The sequence below is a fragment of the Barbus barbus genome (assembly GCF_936440315.1).
Source record: "Barbus barbus genome assembly, chromosome: 29".
Taxonomy (NCBI): Eukaryota; Metazoa; Chordata; class Actinopteri; order Cypriniformes; family Cyprinidae; genus Barbus; species Barbus barbus.
The window spans coordinates 15320430-15347814 of record NC_136757.1 but is presented as its reverse complement, the minus strand read 5'-3'; the positions used below and the strand labels follow the sequence as shown (position 1 = coordinate 15347814).

The 27385-nt window shown below is 36.4% G+C and overlaps 1 protein-coding gene across 1 annotated transcript in view; it reads left to right on the top strand.

The window, feature by feature from the left end:
* Positions 1-27385, top strand: part of ccser1 (coiled-coil serine-rich protein 1) — a 48755-nt gene that overhangs the window by 3641 nt on the left and 17729 nt on the right. The window contains exons 2-6 of the mRNA XM_079384372.1: positions 1197-2351; positions 5902-6086; positions 15812-15902; positions 16441-16509; positions 16629-16743. Coding sequence (XP_079240498.1) covers positions 1223-2351; positions 5902-6086; positions 15812-15902; positions 16441-16509; positions 16629-16743 — 1589 coding nt within the window. The 5' untranslated portion in view covers positions 1197-1222. The remainder of the gene's footprint in view (positions 1-1196; positions 2352-5901; positions 6087-15811; positions 15903-16440; positions 16510-16628; positions 16744-27385) is intronic.

Sequence of the window (27385 nt, the reverse complement as noted above, 5' to 3'; positions counted from 1 at the left end):
TCCAAGTAAGACTAAGGGAGTACCATCCTCGGGAAAGGTTGAGAGCAATGAATCTAGTCTGACTAGTAATGGAAGTAATGAAATCAGCTTTGTTGACAGCAGACTGACAATTCCAGAGACCTATAGAAAAAGAAATGTATTAGCAGACATAGGCAAAGTGCGCAGGTTGATAGGCGCTGTCTACAGTGTGTGATGCATGGTTTGCGAGTGATAGTATTGATCTGGAAACACATAGTAAGAATAGGTTATATAAACTAAAACAGAAGTGAAACAAGTAGTAGGAATGAGGATAATTAAAATACGATACTTATGTCCTCTGCTGGTGTTCCAGCCCGGTGGAGTCGCACGGTAGAGTATGGTCTTTACACTCCTCGGTCTTCACACGAGCAGGGCTTTACACGACGGCTGCCACAGTATAATAACCTATTTTTTATACCCGTCTAACAAATCACTATTAGAATTCAGCTGAACCCACTTTCCTGTTTATCACAAAATATGGCCAAGCAAGTGCAGACACTGACAAGATACGCAATACAGTATGAGACCAAACGCGATTTCAGCACCTCTCAACACAGTTTTAATTTGAACGTTAGAATTTTAATTTTTTTTGTTCAATAAACAGATTTACACTTTAGATATAAACTTCTTGATTCTGTCATCAATCATAGTATTTTTCACAGATTTATTTTAAATAAATTGTGGTATTCTTAAAGAAATTGTTAACAAGAATAAAAAGGAAGGAAACAATGTAACCAACAGTAATCTAGTAAGCCTGTGCTCAATGGGAATCATATTTTCTTCAATAAAGACCAGGTAATGCTCATTTTACATACAGTACACAGTATATCTGACATCAATATTGAGTAGTGGCAAACTGGTTATACAGCAGCATAGTTTGAAAGATGAAAATTATTATAGCATTTGTCTTTTAGTTATTAGACAGAACTGTTAAACAAAGACAGTAAACTAATGAAGGCTCCAATATGTCTTGCCAGCTTTCCCTGAGCCTGTTTATCAAACTATTAACAAATTGGTTCCTCAAGTTTTTTTGTTTCTAAACAACAGAATTTCTTGTCAGATGCGAGACATGTTGGCAAAATTACAGCAACTATTTGCCTGGCGGTCATTACAATCTTGATTTTGTCTCTTTAAGGCTGTCATGCTAATTCTGAGTTTGTCCTTTTACCTGTTTGCAGAGTGTCTGATCTGGAGCTCAATTTAAATGGGCGAATCAGGGACACGCCGCTCCACCCTGGTCTCCAGGCTTCCCATCTTTAGACGTAGCGTGCGAAAGAGGCAGGACTCCCTCCCCTCCTCGCCCTCCTCTGGTGGTGTCGGCAATGGCGTCCACACTTCCTCTCCTTCCAGTACCAATTCCAGCTCCAGCAGCACGAGCAAACGCCGCAGCCTCTTCCGCACACCGTCCCTCAGCTTCCACAGCAAAAGAAATAGCGACCCGACCCAGCTCAGCCTGGACAATCACAGCCAGGGATCTGAAACCACCTTTCGAGATGGTTGCATCTCAAAGACACGACATTCATTTGGATTTGGCGGACATAAGAAGAAGATCACTCGATCTCAGACGGAAAACCTCGAAAAAGTGTCCACCAATCGCAGCGTGTTTATTAATTGCATCAGCTCAGGGACCAACGAGGGAGATGATTCAGGGTTCCTTGATGATGTGAGCAGCAAGAGGTCTTCCAAACACAAGAAGCAGCTGCTGCCCAAGTCCTTATCAGCTCACCAACGGTTTTCCAAGAACTTGTCCAATGTCCCAGACCAGGGTAAAGGTCAGGATGCTGTGGAAGATCCTCCTAAAACTGGTACCCCAGGTTCCTGGCCTGGAGAACTGGCTGAGAGTTCTCTGCAGTCGCCCATGATCTCAGAAGACCGCACCACAGCAATAACACCATCCGATTTTGTTCACGTTACAGAAGACTCTGTCTCAGAAGTGGATGCTTTGCCAGCCCCCAGTCCAGCTGCTCCACCCGAAAACTTCAGCCAAGCTGTTTCTACCTCGCAGGTGTCCTTCACCCCAGTCCAGGCCAGCACGGAAAAGCACTTACTGCCAGATACCAGCCACACAGCCAACACACAGTGCGAGAGCACCACTGCCCATACGGAACCTGTAACGCTGCAAACCGTGAAAGAGCTGAACCCTAACACTAACCCTGACCAGTCAGAGGCCAGTGAGATTGAGCAAGCTCCAGAATTGAGTGAGGATAGCAGCTCCAATCCAAACCCCTGTGAGAGGCGGTCCAGGAACACTGTGTTCATCCAGCAGGCAGGAAGATCATCAGGCCTGAGCAAACTGGAGACCAGGCCAAGTCACCTGAGAAAGCCGCACACAGGTAATGTCAGTGAACTCGGTTGCTGTTTTGTTTGTTTATATAGAGGCTGTTCTGTTTGTATGTTTTGAGGGAAATTATTCACATACTTGCTTCATGACAGAAACATGTTAATCTTTGATCTTTAAACCAGTTTCACTAATCTTTCACTGAGATTTCATCTCTTTGCTCTTATGGCCTCACAACTTCCTAGAGAACTTTCTGCTTCCACCAAGATAATGAACTGCTCTTTTGATGGACATTTTAATATCACATGATACCAAATGTGCTGAAGTTTTAAACTGAAAACTGTATGGATACTACATGTATTCATTAATTTATTTTATTTCTGGTTTTAAAACCAACAGGCAAATTAATTGTCTTAATGATTGTTTTAGTACATTACATATCAAATGGGAAAAATTACATCACCAGCTATCTGCAAGATTTTCTGCTTATTACACGGCTACTTCCCAAAATAAATAAATATTGATGTGACTTGAAATGTATTTATTATAAGAGAAGGGACCTTAGAGAGACATAATATACATATAGCACAGCTATATGTAGAAGCTTTTTTGGCAACAACAGTCAGTTATACTGTGTAGAGGGTCAGTATGCACAATACTGAAAAGCAAAATGCTGTGATTGACTAATCAGCAGGTAGTATTCTAGCGAGACATGTAATATGCTAACTGAGAAGTCTGTTACTGCTGTAGGGATGTCAGAACTCAGATACTATTAATGTCACATAATTTTTTATTTGTGTTGAATTAATCTATCATATTTGTTGTTTTAAAAATGGCATTGAAGCCCTCATTTAATAACCTATAAAGCTCTTCATAACATATAGCCTTAAACTGAATGTGAAACTGATCTTCACTGCTCTGGAACTGCTGAAAGCTTACACTAGTATTTTTGTACATGCAAACAAAAACTGGGAACTTTTATAAAAAAAACAACAACAGCCCCCCCCCTTCTTTAGAAACAATGCTTTGTGCTCCAGTTTGGCTGTCGTTTTCTTATAACGTGATTTCCCTTCTGTAAATTATACTTTTACCTTACAAGTGCTTTCGCTCCAGAATGCCTGTGGCTTAGAGGTTTATGGGAAACTAACCAGCTCTGCTGTATTGAATTTCCTCTAGTTGTGACCTGATATTGGCTTTACTACGGATGCTGTTGCAGGAGAGAGTGAACTCTACACTCACTGGTTTCATTTACAATTATAGGCTTGGGGTCATTCGTTAATATTAATGTACATGATTAAGCTCATTTTAATTTTAAGATGTTTTTAGTCATACTCACTTATCTTTAGATAGGAGGAAATATGTCTGGATGCAGTCAAGTCTATTGTTTACCATGTTGGCAGCAGATTATTTTGGCAAAACAAGTTTTCCAGAAACCCTTTTTGTTTAATTGAGATATGCTGGAAATTTGAGCCAGTTTATGTTTTGCATGTTTTATTTTCTTTTTATTTTTGTTATTCATGTTTAGATTTTAATATCTAGTTTAAGAGAGAAACTAAATTTAGTTTATGCAAATCTGATGCAGTGTGTGAGTTGTAGTTTGTGCTCTAAGCTTAACACTTCTTTGTGTATTTAATATCTTTCCTATGCGTTTTACATAGCCTGTTCTTCAGATTGTGACTTACAGCCTAATTTAAAGTCCAGTGAGATCTGTCTCTGTACATACAGCAAGATACTGTAGAAATGTGAATCATTCAGTTAAAGGAAGGAAACTTGATAACAAGGTGGTTTCCATGTTTATTTTTTCCACTGCATTTGAATATTGTTTTCAATAGAAGTGCAATTCACAGTTGCCGTTTAAAGGCATTCATGTGTACCTTCCAAGCCTTTTATATATAAAGTGTATATCTTGGATAGATATGTTCATATGTCTTATGTACACTACCATTCAGATCAGATGTCATGTTTGTACATAATATTTATTAATTACTTATTTTAGTAAATATTTTATAGATATTTGTTTTTTAGATACTGATTTTAAATATGTATTTTATGATCATATTTGTAATATTATATACAATGCAGTTCAAAAGTTTGGGATAAATAAGATTTTTAATGTTTTCTAAAGAAGTTTGTTACGCTCTTCTTGGCTGCATTTATTTAAAATATAGGCTAAATCTTTTGAACTACCATTGAAAAGTTTGGGGTCAGTATTTTTTTTTTGAGAGAGAAATTGATAAATATATGTTAATATGTTAAATTGATAAGAGTGTTAGTAAAGACTTCTATTGTTAGAAAAGATTTCTATTTTGAATAAACGCTGTTCTTTTTAACTTTTCATTCATCAAAGAATCTTGAAAAAACTAAAATATGCCATGTATATGTATATAGGTAATGGAACAAAATAAATATTTGATCCTTGGCAGGTCTTAAACAACACATGACATATCACACCATGTCATTATTTATTTAACAAAAATAAAACCAAAATGGAAAAGCCACTTACAAATCATAAGTCTTCTAGAACAATGACCTTTGAACAGATGAGATCAAAGTGGAGATGTTTGGCCATAATGCACAGCAGCACGTTTGGTGAAAACCTAAAGAACACATAAGCACAAACACCTCGTACCAAAAGTCTCACATGCTGGTGGAGTGCTGATGATTTTAGTATTGTTTTGTAGCCACAGGACTTAGGCGCCTCACAGTCATTGAGTCGACCATAAACCCCTCTGTATACCAAAGTATTCTAGAGTCAAATGTGAGGCCATCTGTCCTACAGCTAAAGTTGGGCCAAAATTGGGTCATGCAACAGGACAATGATCCCAAGTACACCAGCAAATCTACAACAGAATGGCTGAAAAGAAAATAATCAAGGTTTTGCAACAGTCCAGTCAAAGTCCAGATATCATCCTGACTCCGTGCAAAAACAAATGCCCACAAACCCCAATTAAGTGGAGTAAAATTGTAAAGAAGAGTGGGCCAAAATTCCACCAGAACTATGTGAGAGACTGATGAAGTCATACAGAATATGATTACTTCAAATTATTACTGCTAAAAGTGGAGCTACAGGCAACTGAATAATACAACTATTTTTGTTAAATAAATAATGACACGGTGTGATATGTCATGTTAAATTGTTCATCTGAGGCTTTATTTCCAAATTTTATGACTTTCCAAGGACCAGATCATTTGTTATCATCTCCTGATACAGAAAACCATGGAATTCAATAGGGTGTTCTTACTTTTTGTCATGACAGTATATACATACACAAACCACACAGCAGCCCAACAGTGTCCAACATTGATAATAAAAAACTATTTTATAATTATTTCTGCTGCATCACAGAAATAAATTAGATTTTAAAGTATTAAAATGTTTCACAATATTACTGCTTTTGTGAATGAGATCAAATAAATGCAGCCTTGATGAGCATAAGAGACTTCTTAAAACGCATAACAAATCTTACAGATCCCAAATTTTTGAATGACCGTGTGTGTGTATTTATGTATAGAATAATGAAATAACGAAGAAATATACTAAATAACTCTTAAAATCTTTGTTTTGAGGGATATGATTCCCTAATCTATGTTTGTATCCTTCACAGTGTCCATGTGCAGCAGCATGAGCCCGTACCACGAGGTGATGCGCTTGGAGAGACGTCTGCGGTCGGCCTCTGAGGGTGCAGGAGGACCTAGACTTCACCTCAACCTCAGGGATCCTCACTGCATGGAGGGCAGCACTTTATCCAAACAGAGAACCAGTTCCTCATCTTCCAAACTGGGCAGCCTGGTAAGTATAATTCCCTTCCACTGCTCAAGCTCACATTTTCAAAAATCAGTCAATCAGCTGATTTTAATGCATGACTGTCTTGTAAAACCATTGATGTAGGCTCTCAGTGCGTCTTTCCGAGGGATTAAATTCCCACCCAGCGATATAATCGCAGTGCTTAATTAAACAGGCAAATCCTCTCACACCATTTTACCCAGCAGGTCAGCAGGGCCAGTATCCATGGGTCACTTTCCCTCTGTAGAAGATTCCAGTGCCTGAATATGTGGAGTGCCTGTTATTTTTTTTTATTAAATCCAAATGTTGTTTTGCAAAATGTAATCTTTAAAGGTATGGTTGAAATTTCAGTCATCATTGGCTCATCCTCATGTCACTCCAAACCTGTATGACTTTCTATTTCTGTGGAACACAAGTCAGAGTTATTATGGAGAAAAAATATAAATGTAAAAACTAATCTGAAATATGAATAGACACTGTAATAGCGTCTAAATTATAATACAATAACGGTGACACAAACAAAATATTTTTGAATCATGTACTGGTTGTTTGTTTTGATGCAATTACAGTGAAAGGGGACTGAAGCTTTCAGGCTTCAAAAAGACACAAAAAGAGATGAACACAAATAAACTATTGTATGACTTCAGAATTCTCGTAATCTATTGTATATACAGTGCTGCTTGAAAGTTTGTGAACCCTTTAGAATTTTCTATATTTCTGAATAAATATGTCCCAAAACATAATCAGATTTTCGCACAAGTCCTGAAAGTAGACAAAGAGAACCCAATCAAGCTGAGACAAAAATATATATTTTTTATCTGTTCATTCAGGAAAATGATCCAATATTGCATATCTATGAGTGGCAGAAGTATGTGAATCTCTTGGATTATCAGATAATTTATAGGTGAAATTAGAGTCCATCTGTGTAGAGGTGTTTTCAGTCAGTGCAATGGCTATCAAATGTCAGTATGTGACCTGTTTTATTCAAAGAACAGGGATCTATCAAAGTCTGATCGTGTTTGTGGAAGTTAGTCATGTCACAAACAAAGGAGATTACCGAGGACCTCGGAAAAAGAGATGATGTTGCTCATCAAGCTAGAAAAGGTTACAAAACCATCTCTAACTAGTTTGGCCTCCACAAATCCACAGTCAGACAGATTGTGTACAAATGGAGGAAATTCAAGACCAGTTCCCTTCCCGAAAAGTGGTCGACCAACAAAGATCACTCCAAAGCAGAACATGCAATAGTCTGTATGGTTGCAAATGTTCCCAGGGTAACTTCTAAGAAATTAAAGGCCTTTCTCATATTGGCTAATGTTAATGTTCATGAGCCCACCATCAGGAGAACACTGAGCAACCATGGTGTGCATGGCAGAGTTGCGAGAAGAAAGCCACTGTTCTCCAAAAAGAAAATTGCTTGCTAAAGATCATGTGGACAAGCCAGAGGACTATTGGAGAAAGGCTTAATGGATGGATGAAACCAAAATAGAACTTATTGGTTTAAATGAGAAGCTATTATGTTCGGAGAAAAGAACACACTGCATTCCAGTTTAAGAATCTTATCCCATCTGTGAAACATGGTGGTGGTAGTATCATGGCTTGGGTCTGTTTTGCTGCATCTTACCCAGGACAGCCTGCCATCATTGATGGAACAATGACTTCTGAATTATACCAGCAAATTCTAAAGGAAAACGTCAGGACATCTGTTTAAGAACAGAGTCTGAAGAGAATGTGGGTCATGCAGCAAGACAACAACCCCAAGCACACCAGTCATTCTACCAAAGAATGGTAAGAAGAAGTTTAAATTCCAATGTTTTGGAATGGCTGAGTCCAGACCTTAATCCAGTTAAAATGTTGTGGAAGGACCTAAGCAAGCAGTTCATAGGAGGAAACCCACCAACATCACAGAGTTTAAGTGGTTCTGCACTAAGGAATGGGCTAAAACTCCTACATGTTATTGTGCAGGACTGATCAGCATTTACAAGAAACTTTACCTTCAGTTCCTGCAGCAAAAGGGGGTCACACCAGATGCTGAAAGCAAAGATTCACATACTTTTGCAACGCACAGATATAGTCATGGCCAAAAATATCGGCACCCTTGGTAAATATGATCAAAGACGACTGTGAAAATTAATCTGCATTGTTAATCCTTTTGATCTTTTATTTAAAAAAATCACAAAAATCTAACCTTTCACTGGATAATAAGAATTTAAAATGGGAGGAAATATCATTATGAATAAATGCTATATATAAATGCTTTTCTCTAATACACATTGGCCACAATTGACGGCACCCTTTTATTCAATACTTTTTGAAACCTCCATTTGCCAGTTTATCAGCTCTAAATGCTAAATGTTCTCCTATAATGCCTGATGAGGTTAGAGAACACCTGACAAGAGATCAGAGACCATTCCTTCATCCAGAATCACTCCAGACCCTTTAGATTCCCAGCTCCATGATGGTGCTTCTTCTCTCCAGTTCACCTCACTCATTTTCTACAAGGTTCAGGTCAGAGGACTGGAATGGCCATATTAGAAGCTTGGTTTTGTGCTCAGTGACCCATTTTTGTGTTGTTTTTAGGTTTGTGTTTGGATTACTGTACGGTTGGAAGATCCAAACATGGCCCATTATAAGATTTCTTTCAGAGTCCGTCACTTTATTTTTTATTTTTTTTAATCTGTTGGTATTTGATAGAGTCCACGATGCCATGTGTCTAAACAAGATGTCCAGGACCTCCAGCAGAAATATAGGCCCACAACATCAAAAATACAGCACAATATTTCATTTCATACTGTACAATATTTCATTGTACACATGGGGTACTTTTTATCCCTGTGTTCACCAAACCCATCTTGAGTGTTTGCTGCTAAAAAGCTCATTACAAGCTCATACAATTCTCCAGCTGTGGTCCTTGGAGAGTCTTTAGCCACTGAAATTTTCCTCCTCACCGTGCATTAGGACGATATAGACACACGTCCTCTTCCAGGCAGATTCATAACATTTTCTGTTGATTGGAAATTCTTAATTATTGCCCTGATGGTGGAATTTTCACTGCTCTAGCTCTTTTCTTAAAGCCACTTCACTAATTTGTGAAGCTCATTTATCTTTTGCTGCAGAAGAATTATCAGAAATATATTCTTTGGTTTTTCTCATTGTGATGGATGATTAAGGGAATTTGGGATTTGTTTTCCCTCCTATTTATATTTCTGTGAAACAGGAAGCCATGGCTGGATAATTTTAAGTTCATAATCATCCTGGAGTGCTCAAAATTGTGAATATGAATGGGAATATACTTCAGAGATATTTTACTCATAAGAATTTCTAAGGGTGCCAATAATTGTGTCCAAAGTGTATTAGAGAAAAACATTTATTTCATAATGAGGTTTTTCCCCCATTTTAAATTATTATCCAATGAAAGGTTAGATTTTTGTGAAATTTTTAAATAAAAGATCAAAAGGATTAACAATGCAGATTAATTTTCACCGCTTTCTTTGATCATGTTTACCAAGGGTGCCGATATTTTTAGCCATGACTGTATGTAACACTGGATCATTTTTCTCAATAAATAAATAAATATTTTTCTCTCACTTGTTTGATTCGGTTCTCTTTGTCTACTTTCAGGAAAATCTGATGATGTTTTGGGTCATATGTATACAGAAATATAGAAAATTCTACAGGGATCACAAACTTTCAAGCAGCACTGTATACTATTAAATGCATGTATTTGTGTATAGTAATGAACCCAAGTTCTCATTAACATTCATCATATTGAAAAAGGGTGGGCAAGATATTGAAAAAAAATCATGCTTTCATGTTCCCCAGAACAAAGAAAGTCAAATGTGTAATTAAATAGAGAGATGTTGTATTAAAGAGGGTTAAACTGATTGTAGTATAAATACACCATTACTTGAAAGGTCCAGGTTCTGGTGAGTCAGTATTGTGGTAGAACTTTGCCCTGAAGAAAAAAGGACTGTCGAATCAACTCTGAAATGTAATTGGAAAGCCTAAAGCAGGTAAAAGATATAAGAATTTCCAAGTCATTGAATATGCTGTGGAGTGCAGTTAGATCAATAATTACGAAATGGAAAAGTGTGACACTGCTGTGAATCTACCCCGAGCATTCTGTCCTGAGCTACTGTGCGAGAGAGTCTTTTGTGATGCTTCATTTTAACCCAATCACTGGGTCTCATGGATTCTCATTCCTCATTCACAAGTTCAGTTTCGTTAGAAATACTGTGCTTGTGAAATATCTAGTTCACAACATAAAACAGCCTTTTGTACTGCCAAGTATTTATTAAAGCCACCATCTGTTTATTAAAAGCAGACTCCAGAAAAATATTGTCCTTTTAATCTTTTCACAAGACCTCACAATAAACCTGTGGATTATGGGTTATGACAGGAGCACTGTTCACAGCAGGCTATTTGAAGTCCAACAGTGATTGTGTTGAAGTTTGTTCAAGGTGGTGTGGTCGAGCACAAGCAGTTCTTTAATTCCTGTAGTGGTGTTTTCAGTGAGAACAAATATATGTACAGTGCTAACTGTTAGCATGCTATAAAGTGCTACCAAAGACTTCAGATATACAAAGGTGGTGCACTCAAATGACTATGAATGGGAGAAAACGCAACTTGCATTATTATGGTGGATTAAGTCCCGCCTTCTAAATAAGAGAGCCAGTTAAAGTCATCACATCTCCCCAGCTGCCATTAGAAACTCTGTTTGCCATAGAAATGATCATCGTCCTGAGACCCGTGCTTAGGACTGATAGCACATGCGCGTTGGATGGGCCAGCTTGAAATATGAGCTTTTTCTCATGTAATTTGAACAAAAAAAAACTACATTTTATTTACAGTTTTCTGTCAGATTTTGTTTATTTGAAATATGTGATGTGGCAAGCAGTTTTTGAGATTTCCAGATTTCCCCATTCAAGTAGATACGACTTTGCCTTGTACTCCCGAAATAGCTGCCTGAAGGCGTTGCAAATATCGCTACTAAGTGAACAGACTTTCCTTGAAAGGGACATTGTTACTGCACACTTTCAGCATGCTAAAACTCAAATACTTAAAAATTGTGTCTCTATTTAAATGCACGAGTGCTGAAAATATTAATTAGTCGACCTCATAAGTAGTTATTAGCTGCATGACAGGATAGTCAACATACTAACCCATCTCTATGGACTAGGAGCTTGCTTCTTGAAAATTTACACTTTTTGAAAATAAATGTACGCTATTACTCAAATGTTTGGGGTTGGTAAGATTTTGTAATGGTTTGAAAGGAGTCTCTTATGCACATCAAAACTGCATTTATTTGATTAAAAATACAGAAAAACAGCAATATTGTGAAATATTATTACAATATTTAAATAGAACAGTTATTTTAAATATTTGAAAGTGCAATTTATTCCTGTGATGGCAAAGCTGAATTTTCAATAGCCATTATTCCAGACTTCAGCATCACATGATCTTTCAGAAAGCATTCTAATGTATGAATTTGGAGATGAAGAAATGTTCTTTATATTAGCAAAGCAGTTGTGCTGCTTAATATTTTGTGGAAACCGTAATACAAGATTCTTTGATGAATAGAAAGTTCAAAAGAACAGCATTTATTTGAAATAGAATTATTTTGGAACATTATAAATAAATGTCACTTTTGTATAATTTAATGCGTTCTTGCTGAATGAAACTAATTTCCTTCAAGAAAAAAAAAAACCTTACTGACCCCAAACTTTTGAATGGTTTAAAAAAAGTTAGTGGTGACTATTTTTAGCTGGTGCCGGTCATTGGTGATAGATAAAGAATTAAGCTTGAGTGAGATTTTAGACAAACCCCTTACAGGAAAATATTATTTTAATTAGTCCTGTAAAACAATGGCTCATACTTTTGGCTAGTTCCTATAAAGTTATAAAGGTTTTGTTTTTGAGTAATGTAGCCTGCACCTGCACAGCTTGAGGCCAAAGTAATTGCTCTTGTTTTCCAGCGTAGCGGAGGAAAACGCCACATCCTGTGTTATTGTTCTTTAATGCTTGCTAAAGTGCCACTGCTAATTTGTCATCAAGTCATGTGCTGTGCAAAATTTGTGAGTGAGGGTTACCTTTACTCTGGCTGGGCTGACCTGGCCTTTCCATTTACATTATCCTGTTTGGCAGTTGTTCTTGGATGAGGCTACATCCTGAAGGCAGCGTGTCTGATTAGGTTTGTCAACAGAAATCGGAAATCTTAGGAAACGTGTTGTATGTTTTGGGTGACTTTGAGGATCCAGATTCTTGTATTATCGAAGCGGTGCCAGATAAAGATAAATGGATATGTGAGCCTACGTTTTAATTGACAGATGAAACGGATTTTGAAGGAAAATCCTCTTCCATGGTGCCGTCAAGTTCAGAGAAAGGGCAGCGTTTTGCGTTGTGCAAGCTGCACGGAACAATGAACATTGTTATCTGTGATGTCCGATTTGTGACTGAATGAGTCGGCTCTTAATGAATCAGTCTCAAACATGCCCCAAACTCACAAGTTGTTTGTATGAATTGGTCTAATAACTGACTCGCTCACTGAAGCGTGAGTCATTTTCAAAATGAACCTAAGCATGAATAACAGTGATATTTATTTATTTAAAAGAAAATTATTTGTTTTCTGAATGTTCCATTTTGAAAGACAGTTGCTACCTACTAATTTTTATTTTAAGCCCTCTTAAAAAAAGAAATATTGTTTGTGTTTGTGTTCTGTTTTAAAGTCTTTTTTTGTAGATTTTTCTAAGCTGACGCTGTAATCACCAAGGAATGTAAATGCTCATTAACATACTTTTTATGGGGCTGACTCACATAACGTTTTATGTAAATACAAAGACAGGCAGGAAAAGGGAAGTATTCCATTGTCATAGTTAGAAATTGTGGTTATGCTCACTGCTCTCAAGGGAAGCATGCCAGTTACTGCTCTCTGTGTTCTTCAAACATTAACATTTGAGGAACTACTGTAGTTTCCCTTTTCTGTAATCTTTGGCCAACATGCTTATAAATCACATAAGTGTTGTTCGGTAATTTGGTTTTGCCTTTTGCAGCTTCATTTGCATCAAGATGGTTCTTGTTTGATACAGCCTAATTGTTTTTAGCTTGCCTTTAGCTTGAACCTTTATATTGTAGAGCAGGAGACTTTGGTCTTGCTGATGAATGAAACATTTGGCAGCAGCCAGTGCTGGTTAACTGAATGTGCCTTAAGGGCCTTAGTTTCACTTATGAGAAAGGTGCCTTATTGAATCAATAAGCCTTATTTTGCTCAATACGTTATGGCCTAGACTTGAAATTCGATGATATTTGTTTAATTGGGGTTGTTTCTTAAATGTTATTGATAAAACACCAATGATCGGCACCAACTAAAAATAATCACTACTGACTTAAAGGGATAGTTCACCCAGAAATGTAAATTCTGTCATTAATTGCTCAACCTCATGTCGTTCCAAACCCGTAAGACCTTCATTCATCTTCGGAAAACAAATAGATAAAAGATACTTTTGATGAAATCCAAGAGCTTTCTGGCCCTCCATAGACAGCAATGCAACGTTCAAGGCCCAGAAAGGTAGTAAGGACATCTTTAAAATACTCCATGCGACATCAGTGGTTCAACCTTAATTTTATTAAGCTATGAAAATAGTTCTTGTCCGCAAAGAAAACAAAAATAATGACTTTATTTAACAATTTCTTCTCTTCCGTGTCAGTCTTCGACATGCGTTCATGACAGTACCACATCCGTTTGAATCATGTCTAATTTTTTACCATTTCTCCCTACAATTATTTCAGTATCTCACTACTGTACCAAGAGGCACGTGTTCTTAACACATCTTGTAGTGGATCATAAGTGCGGGCGCCCCGAGTTCAGCTCGGGCCATTTCCTAATCCCTAGGATATATTTGTGCAAATGTTTTCTGACGTGTCATAAGAATTTCTGGTAGCAGCACAGATTTCCGGATCTGAATGTGTCTTAGGGTGTATCCTTACATAACCTGCTAAAGTGAAACCTGTAAGATTGCTTCTTCAAATAGTGTTTGTGTTTATTTTCTTACAGGGATATTTTTTAAAAGTGATTTCGGAAATCGGAGGAAAAGCTGTTTACATTGCCATTGAACTGTTTTGGCCTTTTTGTCAAGGGCCGTAGGATATTTTGTTAATAAGTAAAGTATGTTTTCTCTTGACACTGACATGAAAAGATCAGAAAAATCAATCTGAACATCAGGAGATGGAGAGTGAGTCACACCAAATGTCAGCTCTCTGTCACCACCTCAATCCCTCAGAAATAAACGCTTGAGGAAAAAAAAAGACTATCTTTTCATCACCTCTTTCTTTTTTCTTTCACGCAGACATTTTTATCGAGCACTGGCAGTTTTTGTCCTTTGTGCTTCTGTTGTCAATAGCTGTGATTAGTGACCTTGTTGATTGAGACAGTTTGCATGCATATGCACATAAACAACCTGTGTTCGGCCGTTTATGTTCACAAGGACATTTATGAACCATGACACTGTTCCTCTTTAATATATCTAAATAAGCTGTCTGAACAGGTCACTGAATAAGGCTATTCACTTCATCAATATTATGTTCTTACAGAGATTACAACAGTAGTGATGCATTATGTTCATTTTGTCATTTGGCATCGTAATATTTCACAGAGGTAAAGGCCAGGTCGTTTCATATCCTGAGAGTCTTAATTAGGTGCCCAGCGACATTTTAATTTCTAGCAAAGTCAAAGTTAAGGCACTTTTCTGTTCTGATGCACTATCCAGTATTTTGCTCTGTCCTGCTTAATTAGCCACAGAGCTGCTCTTTTCCACTTTAATAGTACATAATAGCTGCTCTTTTGCCTTTTTGTCTTTTACATGCACTTTTAAATAAGATTAGCTTGAAATACGCCATACAGAGCTTTTCTGAGTCTGGCTTGTGTGTTAGAATAAACAACCTTGATTTAGTGTTAATTTTCTTACCTTTAGCTTTCAATCCTAAGGTGTTTTTTACATGCTGGGCACAAGATGGCAGTGTGACACTTTGAAAAGCATCACCCAGAAGCCCACTTTGGTTTGAGCTATATTCAGGTTTTCTGCTTCTTGAGTGCACAGTGGAATTTTGCGCTGTTTAGTCAGATGTGTGGAAAGGTTGCTGTTGAATCGTCTGTTAATCAAATTCAATTCTCTTTTGTCATCTTGCTTTAAAAAAGAGTCCATGACACGCAGCTGGAGTTTTGAGCTTAATTTAAGAAAGTCATTAGTCACTCTAACTGCAAAGTAGAGACATTAAAATGGATTCTAAATATGCCACAGCTACTAAAATATTCAACTTGTATGGATACAAGGTCTCAAGAGTAAGAACCTTTTTTTTCCCCCTATAGGCCTGGTCATTCATATATATATATATATATATATATATATAAATACATTTTCTTTTTACTAAATTATGTACTTTAAAAATATTACAATAAATACAATAATGTATTCATATAATTTACATTTTTCATTATAAATCTAAATCAATAAAAATGTGTTTTTTTGCAGTAAGAACTGGAAATAATAAATACCAATAATGCATATTTACTATATTATTTTCTTTTAAGTATAAATTCATTAATTATGTGCAACTACGTAACACCATTTGTTGGTGAATTATGGCATTCAGTGCAAAAATGAACCATACTCACGGAGCTCTCCTTAGCAGAAATGTTTTATTTTGACCCTTGCATGATAGTTTTTCTCCCTTTTCCAGGATGTTTTGAATAACCTTGGCTCCTCTGAGTTGGATGAGGATGACCTGATGCTGGATCTTGACCTCTCTGATGACCAGCGACCTCACCATGGTATGTTTTTACCAGACTCCAGTTGCTCTCTCCTTTTTGCTTCAGACTCTCAAACATGTATTATGTTTATCTCTCATTCATATTCATGCTGTTAAAACTCTGAATATCTTGTTATAGTAATTACACATTCTTATACACATTACACATTCTTATAATAGCTGAATCGCTCGAAGAAATTATTTTTCCCTTAGATAAAAAAAAGATGAGATCTTATCCCCTCCTAGCTTTAGCTGAAGAAGACTTGGGCAAGTCTTCCGATTTTAATACCTTGTAAAATATTACACCTTAAAGTTATGCACGCATACAGTTATGAATTAGTCATGTCGTCATCTTAATTTTCCAAATGTTCTGATATTTCGCGAGGAGTTACATCAGCACATGTGACGCTACACATTAACGTGCACCACAGGCAAAGCCTCTAGACAGATAAACACTGCGAATGTCATTGCTGATATTTACTAAAGCAGTATTTTTTTGCAAGAGAAGTAAATATCGCAGTGTCTGTGCATGAAGTCATTTTGGCATGAACTTCCCCTAGATCAGTGGTTCTCAGCTGGTTTTGCTTCAGGACCCAGATTACACATTGGACAAGTGGCGACCCAACAAAGTACAAAATTTTGTTTGTTGTACAAAAATGTTTGTTATTCAACTTATTTCAACAAATAAAGTTGAAGCTTATTTTCACCCAGAAGCTTTTTTTTTCATTTTTTTCATTTGCTATTACAGCCTCACGGGAGGATTCCAGTCAATCCCTTGCATCATGCCTCAATCTGCTGCCTTCACCCCTGGAGGCCTCCACTGACCGGACCCCTGGAAGAGATCCCAAGGAGCCCCCCCTCAGGTATCTTTTCCTCACTGCAGCTTCTAGTCTTAATTTCACAGATGCACTGTGAACACGAATGGTTCAACAGGGGGGATAATGTTACATGCCCACTTTAATGATTCAGTAATGGTTTTTACCTTGTTACAAACCACAAAATTATCATCCAATTGTTTCATGAACATGAACTGATTTGCAGAGCTCAACAATAATTTTTTTCCTGCTGGTCCAATCATACTTGTAGTTCAGATTGTTACTTGCCTGCCAATATTTTCACCGGCACTACAAGAACATGCATATTAGAAATATATATATATATCTTTTTTTAATAAATTGGTACTTTTATTCAGCAAGGATGCAGTACATTCGTCAAAAATGACAGTAAAGGTGTTTACAATGTTACAAAATATATTTCAAATAAATGCTGTTTTTTTTTTTTTTTACTTTGTATTCATCAAAAAAGTATCACTGCTTCCACAAAAATGTTAAGCAGCATAATTGATTTCATTATTGATAATAATAAGAAATGTTTCTTGAGCACAAGATCAGCATATTAGAATGATTTCTGAAGGATCATGTGACACTGAGGACTAAAATAAAGGCTACTGAAAATTCACCTTTGCTATTACAGGAATAAATTACATTTAAAATATTTCAAATAGGAAACAATTATTTTAAAATTGTAATAAAATTTCACAATATTACTATTTTATTGTATTTTTGATCAAATAAATGAGAATTCTTTCAAAAACAATTCAAAACAATTTAAAATCTTCAAAAATTAGTCAGCACTGCAGAGATATTAAATTCATATTTTTTTATAAAAATATTTCAGCGCTTACTGTTTATAGTTCCTTAGAGGGAAAGTTCAACCACAAATGAACATTCTTTCATCCTTTACTCACTCTCATGTTGTCTCAAACGTCAATGACTTTTTCTTTTGTGAAACAAAAAAGATGATCATTTCTAAATCGTCTTCCCATTTTTTTTGGTCCATACACCAAATCATCTTTTGTGTTCCACAGAAGAAAGAATGTCACTCAAGTCATTTGTGCTTCAGTTTATGACATATTACGAATATATGCAAGGAAAAGCTATTACATGTCTATAAATAAGCATTTTAATAACATTTAAAAAAACATTTAATGTATAAAACTGGAACTTTTGGCTGAAAGTTTGAAAAGAAACGAGGATTTAGTAACAGAATCTTAGACACATAGAAAAAAAGCAGCAAGCATGTCAAATGATGATGGATCATAAATCATGTAAATAAAGATGGATGGTATATTGATGGAAAGAAGTTTTTGTTTACAGAGATTTGCACCCTTTCTGTATGTGTGGTATAAGTATATTGTGCTATTCTGAGAATTTATTTTGGAGCATCAGTGCTCATTTTCTACTATGTTAAACAGAATTGTTCTACTATGTTAAACAGAAGCACAGCTTCAGCCAGATTTGAAGCATTTTGATGAAATGAGTTTGCAGAGTACCAAGTAAACTACTGTGATCGCTAGCTAGCATGCCAAGAAATACAGTCATGACAATGTTGACGTGAGAATAAACTAATTTATACAGTCGTGTTCTCAGTGGAAGTGAGTCCTACTTCATCCACTGCTTTGCTTCTTGTTCCCTAAACTATCAAACTTTCTCTGTATTGACATGGGCATTGACTGCGCCGACAGTTTGTATGATTTGATAACATTCTCTCAAACTCTGTCTACTCTGACTGGCAGTTTCATCCTCATGCTTAAAGACAGCAGAGTCATTTCAGAGCCGGATGAATCCCATGTGGACACAGAGCAAATTATATTAGCATGGAAATTAGCCTAGAAAATTGAATACATTTCCTGACCTTATAATTATTTGTACAGTTTTTAGAGCATGCCCTTAAAATAGAACGGGTTTATTTTGAAATTATTACAGAATGTACCCGAACTACTACATGTCAAGTACTTGTAATAAGTCCTGTATTTGTTTTCTGTATAAGTAGAAGGTTTTATATTTAAATGCAACACCGCTGTTTCAGATATTACCTTATATTGCTGAAAGGTTATGAGAAGTACTTTTCCAAACCTACACTGTTATGACATTTTATAGTATATTTGAGCTTGCGAATGCCTTATAAAAGCCGTGCTGCTTCTAGAAAGCATATTTTCGCCTTGTCAGCAGGTGGTGATTGAATGACCTTGTCTTGATATCGTTGACACAGTTTTGAATGAGATTTCTTACCGAGTAGCCTTGGAAGCTACTTTTTTGGGTTATTGCTACATTTGAGGAAGTTCTGTATTTATTTTATAACTTTATGGCACCCCAGGACTGTTCTGTTCTCATCATGCTAAAGATCTCACAATTTGAGCTATGATTGTCTGACCCTGTTATTGACCAGGTTTAGGCTTTTTCATCTTCAGCTAAGCTATTGCTACGCTGTAAAAAATGGAATGGGCTATTTCCTTAAAAAAATTATGGTGACAATATTACACTTAATATTTTTGAGTAGTTTTAAGGCTTGGTTTTTTAATGGAATCTACCTGAATAAATCATGTAAAATCTCCTAAATTAATTAACCTATGACACAATTAATTTAATATAATTAGTGAAATGTGCTCATTTATTTTAAATTGATTCTCAAAAGTCTGTGATTTTAAGTGAGGCCTGTTTGTATTTGACTTTGAGTTATTTTGTACATTTAAAAGACCGTATACAGCCAAACAGCTCAAGTAGGAAAATACTTGAAAAATACTGGAAAGTACTGCACTAGCACAACCAAAGCTGCTGCTCATTGAACAAGGCTTGATGCCTTATAGGAGTAGATTCCATAACCATAAGCGCTACTCTTCTGCACAATGGTAATGATTGCACTGCACAATGGAAACTTCAACATAACAGAAACTCTTTCAAATGTCAAATACAACTGAACATTAAACATTAATAGATGTTTCCCTTCACTCAAAAACACATAAAATAGCATTTAATTTCAGAATTTACTCTCCATATCCAGCCATATGCAAAGCATGCTGGGAACTAACAATCACCTCTAAAATAAAACTGCAAAATTGAGCTAATTCTCTTAAAAAAATAGGCATCCTTCTTTCCTTAATTTTTTTTTACTGTAATCAGTTCCTCAATTCAAGCCTCAAAACTGATTAAGTTTCCTTTAAAAAAATGAGGAAAACACATCTCTTGGTTTTATTATATAAAAAGTTCTCAATATTTTCAATACAACACTGAATCACAATTTCTTTAATGAAATATACTCACTATTTTTAATTATCACCTTAATTTTTTAAATGAAAATTACAAGACCCATGATTCATTTTTTACAGTGTATTCATGCTGGGCTAGCTAATTTTACTAGTAATTATTTGTGGCATGTTATGATTTATTAACTATGTTTAAAGAGCATTTAAAGGGATAACACAAAAAAGAACATCTCTATATTTACTTAGGCCTATGCAATTTTAAGCATGCTGTTACTTTTTTTGTGAAAAACAAAAGCAATATCTTATGTTCAGTAACTTGTAGTTTTTTTGTTGTTGTTGTTAATAAACAACAGTTCATAGTGTTCTTAAAGGGGTCATCGGACACATGTTGTTTGAACACAAATGTTTATTGGCAGTGTGTACGCAACCACCTTATAATGATAAAAATCCACCCAGTGTTTTTTTAAATCTGCAAAAATCATTACCCCTTTCTCAAATCAAGCCGTTCTCAGCTTCTTGTCTGTGTGACGTCACACAGACCCAGGCCCTCCCACGATTGTTTGATTGACAGTAACGTTTCAGCACAGACTGGACTGGTGTCTTACCTTAGACCCGCCCAGAATGAGCTGTCATCAGTCTGCCATTGTTTTGATGCCGGAGCAGATGTAGACAAGAATGACTCCTAAGCGATTGAAGTGTTTAATTGTTGGATGTAATAATGAACATAGCAGTCATCATTTACTCCCGACATCTGAGCCGTTGAAGACGCAGTGGATTACGTTTGTTTTTGAAGGGAATGCGCCCCCCATCCAAGTGAGTAAAGGGTTTTTTTATGGATCTTTGCAAGTCACCTTTCCTAATAACATGCTATTTAGCAAGTTTCATGATGAATGTGGCTAAAGTTTACCGTCTCTCAGAGAGCGGCTTGGAAGAGAGGGGCGGGGTGATTTGCACTCATTTGCATTTAAAGCGGCATGCAAGAAAACAGCTTGCTCTGAAAAAAGCTGTATTTGACAGGGTAAAAGGGTGTTGTTTTTCACTACCATTGAGAAATTTTAACCAAAGTATGTTATAGACTTTTCATTAAGACCCTAAAGAATCATATCAACTTGTGGAAAATGGGCATCTGATGACCCCTTTAAACCAAAAGGACAGAAAAACACCATAAAACAGTGACAGAAGTAGTCTATATGACTTGTACACAATACTTTGAGTCTTCTGAAGATGAATGATAGCTTTGTGTAAGAAATTTAGATTATTTGTTTTACTGGGAAATGTTCCCTTCACTGCGTCTCTCAAATCTCATTCCACATACAGTACATATAGAGTCAGTAAGACATACCTTTATTTATTTATTTGATATATTACATTCATCAAAAGTTACATCTTTGTAAATTTATTGATTGTCTTTACTTTTTAAAAATAATGCTGAACTTTTAAACTTTCTGTTCATGAAGGATCACGGTTTCCACAAATATATTTAGCAACAAAACTGTTTTCAAAATTGATGATAATAATAATTGTTTCTTAAGTGTTTAATGAGTGTGTCTTGACTACTATCTCAGAATATTAGAATAATTTCTGAAGGATCATGTGACACTAAAGACTGGAGTAAATGTAATGATAAATTACATTTGAAAAATATTTTACTATAATAAACTGTTGTTTTAAATTGCAATAATATTTTACAGTATTACAATGTTTTTTTTTTTATTCAATAATTGCAGGGAGCATATAATGTTTCTTTTTTGAAAACATAAAATCTTCCCAACTTTTTCAACACTAGTGTATTTAGATGCATCACATTTGGGTATGACACGCAACTGAACATGTGAATAATGAGTTAAATTTCAATCTGTTTCTTACACAAAGCTTCTGAAGAATATAGCTCACCAGTCATGGATTTTTATTTTATTTACTGGGGCTCTGCCTGCCATAATCACCGTGAACTATTGTTGTATGGAAAAATAATGCCTATAAAGGCAGCATACTACTTTGGAACAACACGAGGATGAGTAAATAATTGCAAACTTTCATTTTTGGGTGAACTATCCTTTTTTTATTGCTTTTAGCATCTAATAATTCACCCAGCATTGAAAACAATGAAACTCAAAAGAAGTAAAGTAGTTGGCTTTTTCTCATGTTTGTCAAATTCATCATTTGGAAGACGGGAGAGAAAGGGCTTGAAAGATGCTTGGGATTGCGGTATAGTGTCATAATGGTTGGGAGGTGTCAGCTAGTATAGATGTCTTTAATGGACAGGCCTGTTTTCTGCTGTGAGTCAGCTCAGCTAGAGTTGAGGATGCACTGTTTGATGGGATATAATCCTACACCCTGACTAAGTGACAAGATATATTATCCCAAGGCAAAATCTGGGCTGTTGGTGTGGAAAACGCATCAGCCGTCAGCGAGACTGATGCACAACAGCTCGTGTTATGTTTTTCTCGCTCAGCGACGCAGCCCTAGCCCATTTTACAGCTCTGAAGAGAGGCAGAAGGAAGTGTTTTGCTCTGTGGAGGGGGGCAGAAAGATGAAGCTATAGGAAGAGATGGAAAAAAGAGCTTAGTCCATCTTAGCAGTGCTGCCAAAGACAGTGTAAAGGTTTATGATTGGTTTTCTCTTATACAGCTATCATACAGAGAGAGTCACAGTTTAAATGAAAGGAAACTGAAATCCTCAACCGTATCATCCCCCCCCCCCCCCATTTTGTGAGGAATAAAATGTCCAAGTCTTTATTGCGGTTTGATCTGATTTAGTTATACTATCAGCAATGTCGTTTAGGAGGAAAAAAATCTAATTGTTCATAAGACCCATTCGGTTTCATTGTACGCTTTCTCTAAATCATATTTTGTTCGTATTCTCTTTAGAGCTGCACTCAGTCATTTTTTCCTCATTAAAAGTTTCACGTAAAGAAATGAATAAAATGTTCTTTTGTATATAAATATATCTTTTGTATATAAATATGACTTGACTTTAGTAAGACTTAGAAATTTTGTTGTAACCTACAAGTAGACCCTTCTTGGTCACTTCCATGAACAGCCATGTTTGCTGTACTGTAGAGCTGGACTGCCATGATAGTGATCTGTAGGTCAAACTAGAAAGTGCATTAGTCTTAAGTTCCCAACAGAATTCATAATGAGTTAGAATAGCTAATTTTTGTTTAATATGTAAAATAAGGATTACCATAAGGATGCAAGTTTGATTTTTCTGAACATATAAACAACCATTTGTAATGTGTAATTCATGTTGTAGAACTAAATCCGGGCATCTCTTCAAGTCACGTATATCACAGATATTTTACTCGTAAATTAAAACTGTATTTCTTAAAACCGATTAAGAGGGAACTCAGGAATTAGAGAACATTCTAATTGTCTACCGGGTTTAAGACTAAACTGAACAGCTCTTTACTAACACAGTTCTACTGCTACTATTACAATTTACCTTATGATTTGTTATTATAAATAATTTATTTACATGGTTGAATATAGTTATAATTTAATTCTAATTAATAATAATTGTCAAAGTATTGAATTATAATGAATAATTACATCAACTTTTATTATTATTACATGTTCCCCCCGGTTTCACAGACAAGGCTTAAGCCTAGTCCTAGACTAAAATGTAATTTTGAGCGGTTTCAACTGAAATAAACTTGCACTGACTGGTCTTAAAACATATCAGTGCCTTTGTTTTATCTGAAGATGGACACCAGTAATGTTTTTTCTAAGGCATGTTTATGAAAATTACTTAAATGTCCTAATTGAACTATGGCCTAATCCTGGCTTAGTCTAAGCCCTGTCTGTGAAACCGGGCCGTTATTTGTAAAGCAAAATCTCTGGAATCTCTGGAGCTCTGGAAAACTTCTAAATAATGTAATCGTGCTTATTGTCATTAATAGTGATATTACTATTTAACAGTAACAAAAAACATCAACTACTAAAATAATATTTATAATACTAATAATAATAATATTTCATGTCAATAATGATGACAATAAATAATAATAATTCAAACATGTTTTATTATATGTTAGTAGTAGTGTTGGTGTTGATGTTAAAATAAATATTGATAATCATGTTTACGTTATATAGAGGTCTTACAGAGCTCAAGGTGTTTTATAAAGCGAAAACATAAGAGTGCGCCGAGATGAAGAGTCTGCAAAATGTAAACAACAACTTACTGAGTGCACCTTTAGCCCAGAGAAAGCAGTGAAATGCTGAGGCGCAAAGCTCACGACCAGCTGGGTTCCCTCTCTCTCTTCCTCACGTCCTTCAGGAGCAGGCTTGCTTCAGCAGGGGGCAGACTCCTCAGCTCTCTGCAAGCTGTGGTCCTCCACAACAGAAGGCAGCATGTCTGGCCTTGTGCTACTTTCCCCAGTCTCCTTACCGAAGTCTGTCAAGGTGATTCAAAGAAAGAGAGCGAGAGGGGACTTTCAAGGAAACTCAGGTGTGACTAAAGGAGAGCTAGACTTTTAGTTTGAGCATAACTACACTGAACAAAATTATAAACGCAACACTTTTGTTTTTGCCCCCATTTTTCATGAGTTGAACTCAAAGATCTAAGACTTTTTCTATGTACACAAGGCCTATTTCTCTCAAATATTGTTCACAAATCTGTCTAAATCTGTGTTAGTGAGCACTTCTCCTTTGCCGAGATAATCCATCCACCTCACAGGTGTGGCATATCAAGATGCTGATTAGACAGCATGATTATTGCACAGGTGTGCCTTAGGCTGGCCACAATAAAAGGCCACTCTAAAATGTGCAGTTTTATCACACAGCACAGTGCCACAGATGTCGCAAGTTTTTAGGGAGCGTGCAATTGGCATGCTGACTGCAGGAATGTCCACCAGAGCTGTTCCCCGTGAATTGAATGTTAATTTCTCTACCATAAGCCGTCTCCAAAGGCTTTTCAGAGAATTTGGCAGTGCATCCAACCAGCCTCACAACCGCAGACCATGTATAACCACACCAGCCCAGGACCTCCACATCCAGCATCTTCACCGCCAAGATCATCTGAGACCAGCCACCCGGACAGCTGCTGTAACAATCGGTTTGCATAAGCAAAGAATTTCTGCACAAACTGTCAGAAACCGTCTCAGGGAAGCTCATCTGCATGCTCGTCGTCCTCATCAGGGTCTCGACCTGACTGCAGTTCATCATCATAACCGACTTGAATGGGCAAATGCTCACATTCGATGGCGTCTGGCACTTTGGAGAGGTGTTCTCTTCACGGACGAATCACGCTTTTCGTTGTACAGGGCAGATGGCAGACAGCATGTATGGCGTCGTCTGGGTGAGCGGTTTGCTGATGTCAACGTTGGGGGGGGGGGGGGGGCAATCTGGCTCGTGGGAAAGTCTCCTGGGGGTCTGGCTGAGCCACAGCGGCAGAATCCATTGTTGTCACATGTAGCAAGGAAGCTTGTGACATCACTGATTGGACACACAGTCTTCGCTGCCTCCTCTTCTCCTGATGTGCATCCACAAACCATGAAATGTTGAAACACAAGTGGTTCTTAGTCATAATTGGCAGAAGGATTTTTTGACATGTTGATTGTACAGTAATTTTCCTCAACACTAAGAATCGTTACCTTCTAGAAAGCGAAAATCTCTTAAAGCTTGAGCTGTTAATATTTTTGAGGAGAGAAACAAAGATTTTACGTTAAATTCCCATTGAATTTGTCAATTTTAAATGAAGCTCATTCATGTAAGACTTTCAACAAATGAATCTTCTAAAGGCATAAATATTTGATCAACCAGAAACATTGCTTTAATGTCAACAAACCGCCTGCAACCACTACTGCGTCCGCTCTGACATCATCGCTTAATTCCCTGCTAGAAATAAATAAACCACAATTAAGCCACAAGGGACGTCACGTAATGAGCAGAATCAACACATTTAAGCTTTTCAGATGTTTGGGGTTGAAAAGTTCAGAATAAACAAACAAACAGACATGATGTCATCGCCGAGGTTGCTGATCCCGGCCTGAAGCTAGTCGTCGTAATGAAAATGAGTCAAAGCTCAAAAATTTGAGTTTGAGGGAGATGGTTGATGGCAGTGTGAAAACTGTTGACTTCTAGTATTGCTGCCAGAAATCCTTGCATTCATAGGACTTGACCAATTTGTTGCAGTCTGTTGTGTTTGTCAAAATGTCTTGCTTGGATAAACAAAATGGCCAATGGGATGAAGAAATGAGTGATCTGTGAATGTTAGTTGTCAAACAATGTGTTTTTTTTTAAGGGCTTATACCAATATAGAGAACACAATGTTTTTACTTATTATTTTTGTTATGAATAAGCAAAAAACAAAAAGCTTTGGTTAAGTAAAAAAAAAAAAAAAATTATTCAACAAGGATACTTAAATTGATCAAAAGTGACTGTACAAAAAAAGCTGTTCGATTCAAGTTATCCAGAAAAAGTATGGTTTTCACAGAAATATTTGCACAAATAAATGTAGCTGTTCAAATGTTTTTAGCATTGTTAATAATCATAATAATAATGTTTCCATAAATTACATAAAATATAATAACGTGTAAAATAAACTAAAACAGAAAACTGTTAGTTTAAATTGTAGTAATATTTTACAATATTATTTTTACTGTATTTCTTTATCTAAGAAATATAGCCTTGGTGCAAGGCCTCTTTCAAAAACATAAAAAAAAAAAAAAATCTTACTGACCCACAAAACAAAGGTGGTATATGAGAATTTATGATTATAAAATTTGTCTCTGGCTGGTAGGGAAGATAATTTAAATTCATTTAATACCGCTTTTCACTGTTTTGTTTTCACTCTCTCGTGCTCACAATCAAAGATGACTGCATCTTGTGGGCTCTCTCGATGTTTACAGCAGTCCATCTCCGTATCTTGTTTGCCAGCAGAAAAAGGGCACAAGTTTTTGGATCTCTCCCCTTACAATAATTACTATACTAGCAAGGACTGTGAGCATTTCTCTGATCTGAACACTGCTTCTGGAAGCCATCATTTAGATTACTGGTTTCCAAACAAATTTCTTTGCATCTATGAACATAGGTGGGACTTTGCTCCTCTAGTGCAATGTTAAAATGTGATTAAAAGAACAAAGGTCCAGGCTTGCCTAATGCTAATGAGGATGCTAATGGCCGATGAGAAAATGGTGCAAATAGGTGTAATACACAACACCGACTCACCTGAGGGAGTCTTTCACATCTGACAGATGCCAGTACAGAACTCCAGTGCTCTGCCCCTCAACTACTTTCAATAACATACAGTCTCTAAATGAGAGCTCACGCAGAGGAGGGTTGTCAACCTGCTAAGCAGAGGTCATATGCATAAAAGATCAGACTTGGTTGACAGTGTTTGCATTGGCATAATCAGATTATGGCCAGAAGTGAGGTGATAATGGATATTATGTAGTGGGGTGATGCAGGTGACTGAATAATTAAAGTGAAATATGTAGATGTTAATGGTAGTATAAATGTTGAGAC